General features: G+C 46.0%; 2 protein-coding genes and 1 long non-coding RNA gene across 9 annotated transcripts; 2 read left to right on the top strand and 1 right to left on the bottom strand.

Moving 5' to 3' along the window:
* Positions 1–28: 28 nt before the first annotated feature.
* LOC127771219 (G-type lectin S-receptor-like serine/threonine-protein kinase B120) lies at positions 29–14302 on the top strand. 7 transcript variants are annotated; one of them, XM_052297072.1, is made up of 8 exons: positions 9770–9910; positions 10033–11530; positions 12234–12335; positions 12423–12604; positions 12717–12927; positions 13031–13268; positions 13361–13511; positions 13593–14235. In XM_052297072.1, the coding sequence occupies exons 2-8, from the start codon at positions 10276–10278 to the stop codon at positions 13893–13895; spliced, it is 2442 nt and encodes an 813-aa protein (XP_052153032.1). In that variant the 5' UTR covers positions 9770–9910; positions 10033–10275; the 3' UTR covers positions 13896–14235. The 7 variants fall into 7 exon arrangements, with proteins under 7 accessions (XP_052153034.1, XP_052153035.1, XP_052153032.1 ...); XM_052297071.1 differs by having other exon boundaries at positions 9803–9910; positions 10047–11530; XM_052297077.1 differs by lacking the exon at positions 9770–9910 and having other exon boundaries at positions 10034–10641; positions 10747–11530; positions 13593–14236.
* LOC127771222 (G-type lectin S-receptor-like serine/threonine-protein kinase B120) lies at positions 6318–8865 on the top strand. The gene is made up of 5 exons (XM_052297079.1): positions 6318–7557; positions 7637–7738; positions 7843–8080; positions 8172–8322; positions 8409–8865. The coding sequence occupies exons 1-5, from the start codon at positions 6318–6320 to the stop codon at positions 8709–8711; spliced, it is 2034 nt and encodes a 677-aa protein (XP_052153039.1). The 3' UTR covers positions 8712–8865.
* On the bottom strand, positions 7451–9446 carry LOC127771223 (uncharacterized). Its single transcript, XR_008017113.1, has 3 exons — positions 9252–9446; positions 9014–9118; positions 7451–7630 (listed from the first exon to the last, which is right to left on the bottom strand). It is a non-coding gene; the product is annotated as an uncharacterized LOC127771223 (long non-coding RNA).
* Positions 14303–16282: the final 1980 nt, after the last annotated feature.

The following is a 16282-nucleotide window of genomic DNA, read 5'->3' as shown; positions in this document are numbered from 1 at the left end:
TATCACTCCAAAGTCCATGGCAGCAGCATTCTTTCGTTTTCGTGCAGCATTGTCATACGACTTGGAGTATCATGACCAGGTGACCTGGTCATCAGAATTCAGACAGGGTCCTTTACTGTCTCTGTCCATGAGTCTGAATCAGGACTTAGCCATCTCACATTTCTCCTGATCTTCAGATGAGGTGACAGCAAGGGAATTGAACTCCAACTACACCAGTCCATATCTGCATTATGAATGAAAGATATAACTTGACCCATGACAAGCAAACGAAGCAGAAAGTCTAACAGGCAATATGGTCTATTTTCTCATGTTCCTCCTGCTGCTCTCGATTCCTCTATGCAAAACCGATGACCAGCTGACACTGGGAAAGCCAATCTTTCCCAGCGAGATGCTCATCTCCAAGGGCGGCATCTTTGCCCTCGGCTTCTTCTCCCCGGCCAACTTCAGCAATAGCCTCTATGTTGGAGTCTGGTTCCACAACATCCCCCAGCGCACCGTTGTGTGGGTCGCCAACCGCGACAACCCAATCACCACCCCTTCGTCAGCGACCCTTGCCATCACCAACAGCTCAGGCATGGTGCTGTCGGACTCCCAAGGCCACATTCTTTGGACAACCAAGATCAGCATCACCGGAGCCTCCGCCGTGCTGCTCGACACGGGGAACTTCGTTCTCCGGTCGCCAAACGGCACCGACATATGGCAAAGCTTCGATCACCCGACTGATACCATCCTCGCAGGCATGATGTTCTTGATGAGCTACAAGTCCGAGATCGTCGGACGCCTCACTGCATGGAGGAGCCATGATGACCCATCCACTGGAGATTTCTCCTTCAGCCTCGACCCCAGCTCGGACCTCCAGGGCATGACCTGGAACGGGACCAAGCCATACTGCCGTAACGGCGTCAGAACCAGCGTGACGGTGTCCGGCGCCCAGTATCCGAGTAACAGCAGCTTATTCATGTATCAAACACTCATCGACTCAGGGAACGAGCTCTACTACTCATACACTGTCTCTGACAGCTCCATGTACACACGCCTCACGCTTGACAGCACGGGCACGATGATGTTCCTGAGCTGGGACAACAGCTCGTCGTCATGGATGTTGATCTTCCAGCGCCCCGCCGCTGGCAGCTGCGAGATCTACGGCTCGTGCGGCCCGTTTGGCTACTGCGACTTCACGGGGGCCGTCCCGGCGTGCCGGTGCCTCGATGGGTTCGAGCCTGTAGATCCCAGCATCTCGCAATCAGGATGCCGGAGAAAGGAAGAGCTGAGATGCGGAGAGGGCGGTCACCGCTTCGTGTCATTGCCTGACATGAAGGTCCCCGACAAGTTCTTGCAGATCCGGAACAGGAGCTTCGACCAGTGCGCGGCCGAGTGCAGCAGCAACTGCTCTTGCAAGGCATATGCTTACGCCAACTTGAGCAGTGGCAGCACCATGGCTGACCCGTCAAGATGCTTGGTTTGGATAGGGGAGCTTGTCGACTCAGAGAAGAAGGCCAGCCTTGGTGAGAACCTGTACCTCCGCCTTGCTGAGCCTCCTGGTAAGCAAAATATCACACTGTCGCCTCGTTTTCAGATAGTGGCAATGCTCATGATATTATATGAGAGTTCCTATAAAAAAATGTAGTTATATGAACACTTAATTTTCCAAGTTATGCTCCATGCCATAACACTAACATCTGAGGTGTACATTTCTGCAGTTGGAAAGAAAAACAGGTTACTGAAGATTGTTGTTCCAATAACAGTATGCATGCTGCTACTCACATGCATAGTCCTTACCTGGATATGCAAGCACAGAGGTAGATGATATAAGGCCTTGTCTTCCAAATGTAAAGCTACTTCGTAATTTGAAAGATAAATGCATTGACAATGACTTACGGTTCTTGAGATAGCACTGGTGCCTCGACACTATAGAGATACCGGGAATTTACACTAAAATTGTATAGTGCCTCCAGATGGTACCTTCTTAAGTATATTGTAAAAATCTCATGTGTTGAACTTTATCAGGGAAACAAAACAAGGAAATCCAAAAGAGACTGATGCTAGAATATCCGGGCACCTCCAATGAACTTGGAGGTGAAAATGTGAAATTTCCATTTATTAGCTTTGGAGATATTGTGGCTGCAACAGATAATTTCTGTGAGTCCAATCTACTTGGAAGGGGAGGCTTTGGCAAAGTTTACAAGGTAAGAAAGAGTACTAAATTTATCTACATCGTAACACGTTTTGAAACTATATAAAATATTACTGCCCCAGCGTTTCCCTATTTATATTGATGACAACATGAAGGGAATATTGGAGGGAGGCACGGAAGTTGCTGTCAAAAGGCTTAATGAGGGTTCTGGACAAGGCATTGAAGAGTTTAGGAATGAAGTGGTTCTAATTGCAAAACTGCAGCACAGGAACCTAGTTAGACTTCTTGGTTGCTGCATTCATGAAGATGAGAAGTTACTGATCTATGAATACTTGCCTAACAAAAGCTTGGACGCCTTCCTTTTTGGTGTGTTATGACTTTCTATCCCATTGCAAAAAGGTTCTTACATTGACTAAAATATATTTATGATGACTAACATTAGATTTTGTACATACTGATCTTGTTGAAAGATGCTACAAGAAAATATGTGCTTGATTGGCCAACAAGGTTCAAAATAATCAAAGGGATAGCAAAAGGGCTTCTTTATCTTCACCAAGATTCAAGACTGACAATAATTCATAGAGATCTCAAAGCAAGCAACATCTTGTTGGACACAGAAATGAACCCCAAAATATCAGACTTTGGTATTGCAAGGATTTTTCATGGTAATCAGCAGCAAGCAAACACCACTCGAGTTGTTGGAACATAGTAAGTAATAACTAGTAATTAGCCCACTAGATAGTTTTCAACACTCTAGGTTTTATTGACTAGTTAAATTCAAACTGTGAATTAATCCTTGCCAACGATTGTGCATTCATTGCTAATGAAATGGTTTATACAGTGGTTACATGTCTCCTGAATATGTGTTGGGTGGTGCCTTCTCGGTCAAGTCAGATACATACAGCTTTGGTGTTCTTCTTTTGGAGATTGTCAGTGGCCTGAAAATCAGTTCATCTAAACTCACACCAAACTTTTTCAGCCTTACAGCCTATGTAAGTACTCTAAAATGCCGATAATTTTGATACCAAATTAAACTTTAGCAGTCAGCAGTATTTTGGAGCAACAGGCATTAGTAACTTTGGTCAGAACTTCATTCTACAGGCATGGAGATTATGGAAAGATGGAAATGCAACAGAATTGTTGGACAAGTTTTTTGTTGACAGTTATCCACTTCATGAAGCTTTCAGGTGTATTCACGTTGGGCTCTTGTGTGTTCAAGATCATCCGAATGATAGACCATCGATGTCATCTGTTGTTTTTATGTTAGAAAATGAAAGCACGCTGCTTCCTGCACCAAAGCAGCCTGTGTATTTTGAAATGAAGAACCACGGAACACAAGAAGCGACAGAAGAAAGTGTGTACTCTGTGAATACAATGAGTACCACAACACTGGAGGGACGCTAGACTAAGAGGTCAAGCTTTACTATACGTGATTTCAGCATAGATAATTCTATGTTTTTACAATTTAATGCTTATGATAATGAATTTCAGTGATGTGATATATGACTTTAAATCTTTAATGGAAAACAGTGGAGTTTGCTGCGTGGTGAAGAATGCTTGTGAATATTAATCTTATTGATTGGTATTTATATATAAAAAATGTTACATTGCAGACAAGGTATTGCTTACAAATTTGCAAACACTGTATTTCTATTCCACATGTGGTTGCTTTTATCTGCAGTTAATCATAAACCTAAAAGAATGTGACATGTTTACAAATACACAAATTATAATGGCATTTTTTAAAACCAATTAAACCATTTGTTTTAGCCAAAAGGTCATAAGCCGGCTTTTAATAGAAGACAATAACCAAAGACTATGGTTGGTATTGAAATAGATATCCAAATTAGCAATGCCTGGCCATGATTTCCATTCCATAGAGGCCGGATTTCTATCCATTTACCTCTAAAAAAAAAAGAAGAAGCTGTACCTGGCCTCAAGTAGCAGGGATGTTGCTGCCGGCGTGGAAGTGGCAAGGGCCAAGGGGAACCAGCTTGGCGTCAATGGCTTGTGACCGCGTAAGGGGACGGGACAGTAGCAGGTTAGGCCCGCCGTCTCTTCCGCCTAAGCCGGCTGCGGTGGCGGTGGCGCCGGCACCTGCCCCGACGGCCGCCGCTACTCCGCCGTCCACCGCCTCAACCGAGCGCTTCCTCTCCTAGGCTGCAACGCCTCCGCAACCTCGCCGAGCTCCACCGGGAGCGGCAGACCGCGGACGCCGGGCGCTTCGACGTGCGGTGCCGACCGTCGCCGGCTCACCGCCCCCCACCGCCGCCAACCACCACTCCGCCGGCGAAGTAACCGAAGCACGTTCGTCTTCGTCCACAGATCAATCGACCTAGGCCCAATAGCCCATCACGAGCACTTTCACGGCCCACGAATCTCACAGTTCCGGTCGCGGACTGGTGGGCCGAATTTGTTCTGGTATTCCCTCGCCGCGGCCCATGCCAATGCCTCTCCGCCGCTGCCCGGTGAAGCACCTCCACCGTCTCACTCTCATCACTGGCTCGGAAGTCAGGACGCTGGGAAGAATCACCGGGAAATATTTGTGGAGATGCACAGCAAAACACTTGCCTGTAAATCTGTGATTAGTTGTGCTGGTAAAATAGCTTGCCTGCCGTACTGCCGTTGCAAGTGGTTCTCCTGAAGACTAGCAAATGCCCTGTGCGTGCTGACTTGCTTCATCAAGCACTGAAAATAAAAGTCATTGAGCAATAAATCGGGTCTTCAATCTTAACGGTGACGTACAACTACTAGCGTGTCGTTCTGATCATCTGGCCACTCTCAACGAGGAAATTGGGATTATACTATCGTAAAAGAGTGGTTTCGCTGGAATACTATCTCTTCAAACTAATTCACTAAAATGTTATCTTAAACTGGAGGTGTTCACCAAAGTGCTATTTTCGCTCTTTTGGGTAAATAGAAATGTTTTTCCTTAATTTTAACTTTTTTCTGGACCAAAATACCCCTGCTACGGGCCCACATGTCATACTCTCCACTCTCTCCTTCTCCCCCTCCCCTCTATCGAGGGAGCGCCGGTGGCGGGAGGCGAGCAGTGGCCGGCGCCGCGTCGCCGTCGCTGGCGTGCCGGCTCGACCTCGAGAAGCTGATGGCGGCGCAGCTCGGCTAGCCCGTGCTCGACGACCTCCTCATCCCGTCCTCCTCGCCCGACGCCGCCGCCACAACGGCCTACGACATTGACGCCGTGCAGAGGATCCTGGCCGGCTACCTCGACCATGAGTGCGACGCGGCGGCGGCGCCGCCACGGCTGGACTGCACCACCGACGACGACTTCAGCTCGGCGGTGTCGCCGCCGCACAACGACGTCGCCCAGTCGGCAGGCTCATGGAGAGCTACCTCGCCGAGATCGCCTCCGACGAGAACCTGTCCATTGACTAGTTCACCGCCCTCGCCGAGCTCATCCCGGAGCACGCCAGGTTCAACGAGGACGGCATGTACCACGCCATCGACATCTACTTGAAGGTTAGAAGCTGCCATTCACATCGATCACTAAAAAATGGCTAAATCCTTCGTTAATCACTCCACTAAATGCTTATGTGGCCGGTGCAGACGGTGGTGCAGGTGCTGTACCACGAGCAGCGGCGCCTCCGCGCGCCATCGCAGCCGCCGAGCACCGCACCGTCGTACGCCGGCGGCGAGTCGCCGGCGCTGTCGTACAGGCCGACACCGAGCTTCAACGGCGCTGTCGGCCACTGCTCGCCTCCAACCACCGGCGCTCCCTCGAGAGAGATGAAGAGGAGGAGAGAGTAGAGGGAGTATGACAGGTGGGCCCACATCAGGGGTATTTTGGTCTGGGAAAAAGTTATAATTGAGAAAAAACATTTCTATTTACCTAAAAAAACGAAAATAGTATTTTGGGGAACACCTTCAGTTTAGAATAGCATTTTAATGAATCAGTTTGAAGGGATAGCATTCCAGCGAAACCACTCTTTTACGATAGTATAATCCCAATTTTCTCACTCTCAACACAGGAATACAGAATATCTATTGCGTTATTTCAGGGCCTGGGAAATATAACAATTACGAAGTACTCTTACATATAGGCTAGCTAGCTGCACTAGTTACTCTATACTGCCGACAAGAAGGTTGGCCCAATAATCTCACAACTCTGTTCTATCGTCTCTATGTAGGATTGTAGTGCTTTCCAAGGAATTTACAAGAGAATATGACCAGACTGCATGTAGTCATCTTCATGTTCTTGATTAGTTTCTGCCAATCCGATGACCGCCTAACACCGGCAAAGCCACTCATCTTCCCCGGCGGCGACAAGCTCATCTCGGATGGCGGCGTCTTTGCTCTCGGCTTCTTCTCCCTGACCACCACCAACTCAACCCCAAGCCTGCTCTACCTTGGCATATGGTACAACAACATCCCGGAGCGCACCTATGTCTGGGTCGCCAACCGCGACAACCCAATCACCACCCATACGGCGAGGCTGGCTGTTACCAACACCTCCGGGCTTGTGCTATCCGACTCCAAGGGCCGCACTATCTGGACCACGGCGAACACGGTCACCATCGGAGGTGGTGGAGCCACCGCGGTGCTGCAGAACACGGGCAACTTCGTGCTCCGGTTGCCCGATCACCCCACGGACACGATCCTCCCTGGCCTCCCTGGCTTCAAGCTATGGACGAACTACAAGAACCATGAGGCGGTGCGCGTAGTTGCTTGGAGGGGTCGTCGCGACCCGTCCACCTGCGAGTTCTCCCTCAGCGGTGACCCTGACCAGTGGGGGCTCCAGATCGTCATCTGGCATGGGGCGAGCCCGTCGTGGCGCAGCGGTGTCTGGAACGGCGCGACGGCCACCGGCCTCACCAGGTACATATGGTCCCAGATCGTTGACAATGGCGAGGAGATCTACGCGATATACAACGCAGCTGATGGCATTTTGACACACTGGAAGCTGGACTACACCGGGAACGTGAGCTTCCGGGCATGGAACAACGTATCATCGACTTGGACGAGCCCATTCGAGCGACCAGGCCATGGCTGTCTCCACTACGGCGCCTGCGGGCCGTTCGGCTACTGCGACATCACCGGCAGCTTCCAGGAGTGCAAGTGCCTTGATGGCTTCGAGCCGGCCGATGGATTTAGCCTCAACTCTTCCAGAGGATGCCGAAGAAAGGAGGAGCTGAGATGCGGTGGCCAAGACCATTTCTTCACCTTACCAGGGATGAAGGTGCCGGACAAGTTCTTGTACATCAGGAACAGAACCTTTGAGGAGTGTGCCGATGAGTGCGACCGCAACTGCTCGTGCACGGCATACGCTTATGCCAACTTGAGAACTATCCTCACGACGGGTGACCCCTCAAGGTGCTTGGTATGGATGGGGGAGCTTCTCGACTCGGAGAAAGCCGGTGCCGTTGGTGAGAACCTGTACCTTCGACTCGCCGGCTCTCCTGCAGGTATGCGCCGTCTCATGATGTTTTCTCTAGCAATTGCCCCACATTCTCCATGAACATGACGATAAATGTCATTCTGCAGTAAACAACAAGAACATTGTAAAGATTGTACTCCCAGCTATAGCATGCCTGCTGATACTGACAGCATGCTCATGCGTTGTACTCTGTAAATGCGAGTCAAGAGGTAAAGCAAGAGATAACAGCTACTTGCAATATGCAGCTGCTAAACATTCTTGAGGATATTCATGGTTAATGATAATTAACTTTGTTTCACATTAATCTTGGAAGATGCTAAAAGAAAATCAGTTCTCGATTGGACGACCCGGTTCATGATAATCAAAGGTATAGCGAGAAGGCTTCTTTATTTGCACCAAGATTCAAGGTTAACGATAATTCACAGGGATCTCAAAGCAAGCAACATCTTGTTGGACACAAATATGAGTCCCAAAATATCAGATTTTGGGATGGCAAGGATATTTGAAGGAAATAAGCAACAAGAAAATACTACCAGAGTAGTTGGGACATAGTAAGTAACCTGTAGACCACCTAATGATATATGTTTTCATTATAACTAATTCAAACTGCACATTACATTGTTTTTGGAATGATCTAAACAGCGGTTACATGTCTCCTGAATATGCTTTGGAAGGCTCCTTTTCTGTCAAGTCTGACACCTACAGTTTTGGGGTGCTACTGTTGGAGCTTGTAAGTGGCTTAAAGATCAGTTCGCCCCATCTCATAATGGATTTCCAAAATCTTATAACCTTCGTAAGTGGACTGCAATCCTCAACATTTTAATCAGTAAAACACTGCAAAATAAATTGACCACAACTTTCTTGTATATCTTGGTTCAGGCGTGGAGTTTATGGAAAGATGGAAATGCAATGGATTTGGTGGACTCATCAATTCGGGAGAGTTGTCTACTTCACGAATTTTTACGATGTATTCAAATAGCACTTTCATGTGTTCAAGATGACCCAACTGCCAGGCCACTCATGTCATCCATTGTGTTCATGTTAGAGAACGAGACAGCTGCTCTTCCTACCCCAAAGGAGCCTGCTTATTTGACAGCTATGGTCTATGGAACTAAAGACACTAGAGAAAACAAGGAAAGATCTGTAAATAACGTGAGTATCACAGCACTAGAGGGACGTTAAATGTTTATTACACCATTCCCTGTTTAGTCTATAAACTTCTGTAGCTTGTAGTTGTATACTTATACATTAGCAATTCAAATTTATACACAGAAAATGTTCTGAGCAATACATTGTAACCAGCATTTTCTTTGTTGCTTGGTTGCATAAAAGGAATGCTTCCATACATCCATATTTCAGAAACTTAACTATTTCTGCTACTGCAGCCTTGGCTTGCTCTGAAATTTGCAGACTAATAAATGCAAATCGTTTGGCCAAATCCTATCATTTGATAGCATTGCATAGGAAAGAAGCAGTCTGCTTACAGTGACGAGTTTGAACTTTGAAGGGCATCCGCTGCTGCGTTGTCCAAAGCAGCAAAGCACGCCGGCGCCGCCTTATTCATGGAAAGCCCCAGGCCAAGGCGAAACCTGCACACCACCACCAACCAGGAAGCAATACTCTCAATCACAATCCACATTCCACAGTGGAGATCTGGATAAACCCTATTAATCAATGGCGCACTGGAACTCTCATGGATCTAAGGCCTGAAGAAATACGCACCATCTGCGTTAACGGAACCAATCCCCATCCTTCCATGGGAGCGCCGCCCGACGGGAAGCAGCCGAGGCGGCTGCGCGGCTGCGGCATTCAGGATTCGCCAACTGATCGGTCTTGCAAGCTATCGAGCACGCGCAGGCAGATCCGGTTCCATCCAGCGGCGGCGGCGGCGACGGCGGCGATCTCTGACGAAAGCGAAGTGGGGTGGATGTGACGGGCCGATTTACTGGGCCGCATGGTGAGGAAACGGCCACGATGAACTTTGCAGCCCAGTATGGACATGGGCAAGCCCAGATTGATTCGGAAGCAATGGTTTACGATCCAATTCATGTCCGTGGGCCGAATCCTTCGGCGGCGAGCCGGCGAAGCCTCTCGGTCCGGCAACCTGTGCAGCCGGCGGCGCGCCGCCGCGCGCACAGCCTGCCCACCATGCCCGCCCGCCGGTGCCTCCTTGTCCCTCCGCTTCAACCTCCCTCGCCGACGGCCACGACCGGGGCCTCGTCGGGGGACTCGCGTCATGTCCCCTTCGACGGTGCCCTACTCCTACCACCGCCGCCAGGGGCCTCCCTTCACAGCCGCCGGCCGTCTACGGCGAGATTCCCCGGAGACCTAAGGTCCCGCTTCAGTCGCCTTCGCCGCGAGCTAAAACCGATGGTGACTTGGTGAGCCAGCCAGTTTCTCAATATTCCCCCCTTTTTACCGTCATACTCACACATGTTCGATGAACTTTCGACTTGTATTTCTGGATGGAGATGTACCGATGTATTTGACTTACTGTCCCTAGTAATGAAATTCTAGGATCCTTCACTCAGACGGCAGTATCTAGTTGCTGGCTCAAGTTGGGCAGACGATTTGCTGGATGGCCAAATCATTTGTCAACTATGTTCAGCTGGATGGGACCGACCCTTGTTTGGCTTGTTGTTCATAGTTCCTACCAATTGCGTGTCCTCGCTGATAAGAGCTTCCTACAATTGGAGGGAAGAATTGCTTCCATGCTTACTCAACCTTACACAGAATAGAAGGCCTAATGGGCACGGCTTTCGCTACCGTTTTCGTCCTCGTGTTCTTGATTTCTTTGTGCAAATCAGATGATCAGCTAACACCTGCAAAGCCACTCCACCCTGGTGACATGCTAATCTCGGATGGTGGTGTCTTTGCTCTTGGTTTCTTCTCCCCAACAAAATCAAATGCTACCTTATATGTTGGCATATGGTACCACAAGATTCCCAATCGCACCGTGGTGTGGGTTGCCAACCGTGACAACCCAATCACTGCCCCTTCTTCTGCCATGCTCTTCATCTCCAATAGTTCTGACCTTGTGTTGTCTGAATCGGGAGGCCACACTCTTTGGGAAGCAAGGAACAACATCACCACTGGAGGTTCTGGAGCCACGGTAGTTCTTCTTAATTCTGGTAATTTGGTCCTTCGATCTCCTAACCACACAATCTTGTGGCAGAGCTTTGATCATTTGACTGATACCATCCTCCCTGGCATGAAGCTCTTGCTGAAATACAATGGCCAGGTTGCTCAGCGCATTGTTTCTTGGAAGGGCCCTGATGATCCATCAACCGGCAACTTTTCCCTCAGTGGTGACCCCAACTCGGATTTCCAGGTTTTGGTTTGGAATGGAACAAGTCCATACTGGCGTAGTGGGGCATGGAATGGTGCGTTGGTCTCTGCTATGTTCCAGAGTAATACCAGCTCTGTGACATACCAGACAATCATCAACAAAGGGAATGAGATATACATGATGTACTCTGTTTCTGATGACTCTCCTAGCATGCGCTTGATGCTCGACTACACAGGAACAATAAAGATGCTGATCTGGAACAGCAACTTGTTTGCATGGTCTGTGTTATTCAGCAATCCCTCTTATACTTGCGAAAGATATGCCTCCTGTGGACCATTTGGTTATTGTGATGCTGCGGAGGCATTCCCAACATGCAAGTGCCTTGATGGATTCAAGCCTGATGGTCTTAGCATTTCAAGAGGATGTGTGAGAAAGGAGCAGATGAAATGTAGCTATGGAGATAGTTTCTTGACCTTGCCTGGCATGAAAACACCTGACAAGTTCTTGTACATCAGGAACAGAAGCCTTGATGAGTGCATGGAAGAGTGCAGGCACAACTGCTCTTGCACAGCATATGCTTACGCGAACCTGAGCACTGCCAGCATGATGGGTGACACATCGAGGTGCTTGGTTTGGATGGGGGAGCTTCTAGACCTGGCAAAGGTCACTGGTGGTGGTGAGAATCTGTACCTCCGGCTTCCGAGCCCAACTGGTACTTTTTATCATTCCCTGCCCATCATATGCCTCTACATTGTGATTAATGCCCATACTTACTCCACTTATGCACTGTTAAGTATTAATTAATTTGATTACGCATTTTTTTTATGCTTTTTAACTTGACCCAGAGCTTTCTAAACTGTTTTATAAAGCATTCTTTCTGATCTATGCTTTCTAATCCATTTCATACTGAATGGGCACCTTGCTGAATTAGGCACTTGTTGCTCTTACTCTTTAGTTGAGGAAGTTATATTAGGAAAGATAATGGTGGTCACGAAACATAGCCTAGTATATTACGACCAATTGTTCAGTTGACACCGATTTCAGTAATTTGTTTTTTCTAGCCGATGCATTTCTTGGTCAGTCCAGTTCATGTACCATTGACAGGACTCAAATTGGTATCCTGCTGCATTAGCAACTTGTGGCCTATCTTTTGGCGTGCCACTTCTGCTACTATGGGACCCAATACTCTATTGCCCGATGTGTAAAGATTTGCCAATTTACCACTTCCTCTGATGTTTGCAGACACACTAAATCTGCCTGTAAAATTCACAATTCATCTGAAGTCTGTAGTAGCATCAAATATGGTTAAAATGAAACATTACTAATAGTAAAGTGCATCTAGTCCATGCACTTGCAAGCAGCTTATGAAGAGAACCTGAAAGTCCTATTCTCTTGTATGGACTATATTTCTGCAGCAGTCAAGAAGGAGACTGATGTAGTGAAGATTGTCCTTCCAGTTGTGGCTAGCCTACTGATCCTCACATGCATATGCCTTGTGTGGATATGCAAATCAAGGGGTACAACAACACTCACATCACTTCTCAAAATGCAGTCCATGTAGTTTTGTTAGTAAAACAATTTCTATATAATACTGTTCTTGTTAGGCAAACAGCGAAGCAAGGAAATCCAGAACAAAATTATGGTACAATACTTGAGTGCCTCAAATGAACTTGGGGCTGAAGATGTGGATTTTCCATTCATTGGGTTTGAAGAGGTCGTAATTGCAACAAACAATTTCTCCAGTTATAATATGCTTGGAAAAGGAGGTTTTGGCAAAGTTTACAAGGTAAGGAGAAGATATATCTTGATATTTCTTTTTTTTTTAATGTCATAGCTTGACATTTCCAGTTAATATTTGGCTTTTACTTGTTTAATTGAACATTTGGTTGCTCACATAGGGAATTCTGGAAGGTGGCAAGGAAGTAGCTGTTAAAAGGCTCAGTAAGGGTTCTGGGCAAGGAATAGAGGAGTTTAGGAATGAAGTCGTCCTTATTGCAAGATTGCAGCACAGAAATCTAGTTAAACTTGTTGGTTGCTGCATTCATGAAGATGAAAAGTTACTGATCTATGAATACTTGCCGAACAAAAGCTTGGATGCCTTCCTTTTTGGTATGTTCTGATTTCCGGCCTTATATTAAATGATTAGTGAATTAGTAAAAATATATACTGAATGATGGCTGACGATACACTTTTTTCATGTTAATATTGGGAGATGCTACAAGAAAAACAGTGCTTGATTGGCCAAACCGGTTCAAAATAATTAAAGGGGTAGCAAGAGGGCTTCTTTATCTCCACCAAGATTCAAGATTAACAATTATTCATAGAGATCTCAAAGCAGGCAATATCTTGCTGGACGCTGAAATGAGTCCCAAAATATCAGATTTTGGCATGGCACGGATCTTTGGTGGAAACCAGCAACAAGCAAACACCACCCGTGTTGTTGGGACATAGTAAGTGATGCATGAATTATCTAATGCTTAATGTGATCAAATTTACATGTTTACTGATTCAAACGGTGCATTCCTCACCGCTTAACAAACAGTGGGTACATGTCTCCTGAATATGCAATGGAAGGAGTCTTTTCTGTCAAGTCTGACATATATAGCTTTGGTATTCTACTTTTGGAGATCATAAGTGGCTTCAGGATCAGCTCACCCCATCTCATAATGGGCTTCCCAAACCTTATAGCTTATGTAAGAGCAGCAGAATGCTTAATTTCTTCAGCTCAAACGATGCATACTTTCGTAACTGATTCTTATATTCTGTTGGTGTAGTCTTGGAGCTTATGGAAAGATGGAAATGCAAGGGATTTGGTGGACTCGAGCGTTGTGGAGAGTTGTCCACTCCATGAAGTTTTGAGATGTATCCACATAGCGCTCTTGTGCATTCAGGACCATCCAGATGATAGGCCGCTGATGTCATCTGTTGTGTTCATGTTAGAGAACAATACTGCACCGCTACCTCAACCAAAGCAACCTATATTTTTTGTGCACAAAAAACGCGCAACTGAATATGCAAGAGAGAATATGGAAAATTCCGTGAATGGCGTGAGCATTACAGCCTTGGAGGGGAGATGAATGTTTATATTTGTTTTATCCTTGTCTGTAAATTTCGGCATTTTCTGCAGCTATGCGTTATTGTAGGAATGGTGATTCATTGCTTCTGCTTTTGAAACGAATATAATCCATTATCAACAAATTTTGTATCCGTTGCCAAATGGACGACGGACAATTGTCCTGACATCTATTGTAGATCCTAGTTATGTCAGTGAAATGCAATCATCTTATTAAGGGTGCGTTTGGTTGGAGGAAATTGTTTGGATGGTGCGTGTGGGAGTTTTAGAATGAATTAGGAAGGAGAGTTTGAGAGCAAAATCTCACATTTTCAATATGTGTTTAGTGACAGTTAATTTGGAGGGGATTCAGTGTGTCAAGATAAATCTTAATTGTATGTCATCACTTGAACTTTAATTCCCACTCAAACTTTGTATGATTCACATCTCTACTACCAAACAAGGGACGATAAATAAAAATGAAACTCCCAACTTCCTCCTCTAAACTACCGATCCCTTTTTGTTAAGGGTTAGCTCAAAATGGAATGGATAGAAAACATCAGTATAGTTCCATCTTATCTTCTACTCCCTCCATTTCACAATGTAAATCATTCTAGCATTTTCCACATTCATATTGATACTAATGAATTTAAATAGCGGAAAATGCTAGAATGACTTACATTGTGAAACGGAGGAAGTATGCCATTTGTCCATTGACTGACTGTAATCTAAACTTGAACAAACCCATTCCTGCTGCATCGGCCCACTCGTGGGTACGGGCCGATTTGTTTGGACCCAAGTTGAAGAAAGGGCCCGTATAAGCTAGTTATTCGGGCCTAGTTTGGACGGTCAAGATTGGATCGGTACCCTATTCCTGCCTCTTCTCATGGGCCGAAACCGCCGAATCCCTCGCCGCCGGCGGTCTGCTCTCCGGCGGCTCGTCCTCCATCTCCTCCGCTTCCCTGACCTCGCTTCGCAGCCGCCGGCCGTCACCTCGGTCGCCGCCGCCGCGGACAATCCCGTCGGATCTACTACAACTGACGGCGACCAACCCGTCTGTGTCCATCACCCATCGAGGTTAACGAGAACTCGTCGAGATCTCAAAGCAAAGCGAGGAGGAGATCTGACATGGAAGCACATGCTTGACTTTCATCAGAGATTCAGAAAAAAGTGAATAATTTTACAGCTGTGAGCAGTCGGATTTGAGATGCAGCTGATAGAAACCGTTGGAAGTACAAGTGCTTGACTTCCATCCTAAATGACAATGTCAGCAAGTGAGGCTCTTGCAAATCTCTCAGTATCAGGAAGGTAGGAAAAGCCCTTTCAAGTGACCATGACCTGTAAGATTTCAGAGATCTGCTTTCTTCAACATTGCAGCCTAACTCAGCCCAATCATCCACATTTTGATCACTGAATTTTTCAGCAGAAAAAAAAAGGCATTCAGCAATAGTATCATATTATAGCTACTAAAGCATTGTCTTGCTGATCTTTGTTGGATCTGATAGGTTCAGTTAACAGGTGGCCGAGACTGAGATGAGTTTGCAATGCAGCCTTCTCTTGTCACTGTCAGGTACTCTCGCAAGCCGGCCATATTGTGCATTCTGGTGGCTAGTCATGTAAAAATGTTCTAACAGAATTGAGCATGCAGAGAACCAATGCAGCTATGTGAGTCTCTGAGCTGACAATACAGGGCAAAGGCAAACCGGGGAGGCAGATGGTGGATGCGATGCAGATGTCTAGCTCATGGATTTCTAAATGTGTTGGTAAATAAAGAGAAAAAAAGGTAATGCTCCTTATTGATTGACTGGTAAACTTTTATATATTTTTTATAATATATATCTTCTAGACGTACATAGTAGTTCAGTAAGGACTGAATTCTATTATTGTGTTTTTGTGCATGATGTTGAATTGTTCTTGTCTACTAGCTTTAGGAGTTCGTCGCATTTGGTTTACCATTTCACTAAGGAGAATAGTTGTTGAACCGTATGCATGTATGGTTGTAGCTCTCATACAAGTGAAACTTGAATCAAATTCCGTAACAGGTACATGATGGTTCACTCAGTTCTAAGAAATAAAGGGTTCAAATAGAATTGTATTCGTGCAGTACAAATATTAATGGATTGGGTGAAAATCAACTGTTTGACACATCTCCTCCTACTTTTTGGCACTGAAATTCTTTTGAATACTCCATCTATCCTATAATATAAGGCGTGCACACATTACAAGATTTAACTTTTAAAAACATTTGACCAATCACTATTATAATATAAATTAAATTTTATTTGCTAAAATTAGTATCATTGAATTGACATTTAAATTTACTTTAAGATGGTTATAATTTTGTTGCGATAAACTTTATAGTATATGAGAAATTATAAGTCAAAGATTAGTTTTGAATACTCTGCCAACTTT

This window comes from Oryza glaberrima, chromosome 4 (genome assembly GCF_000147395.1).
Source record: "Oryza glaberrima chromosome 4, OglaRS2, whole genome shotgun sequence".
Classification (NCBI taxonomy): Eukaryota; Viridiplantae; Streptophyta; class Magnoliopsida; order Poales; family Poaceae; genus Oryza; species Oryza glaberrima.
The sequence above is the reverse complement of the archived record's forward strand: the minus strand, read 5'-3'. Positions and strand labels throughout refer to the sequence as shown.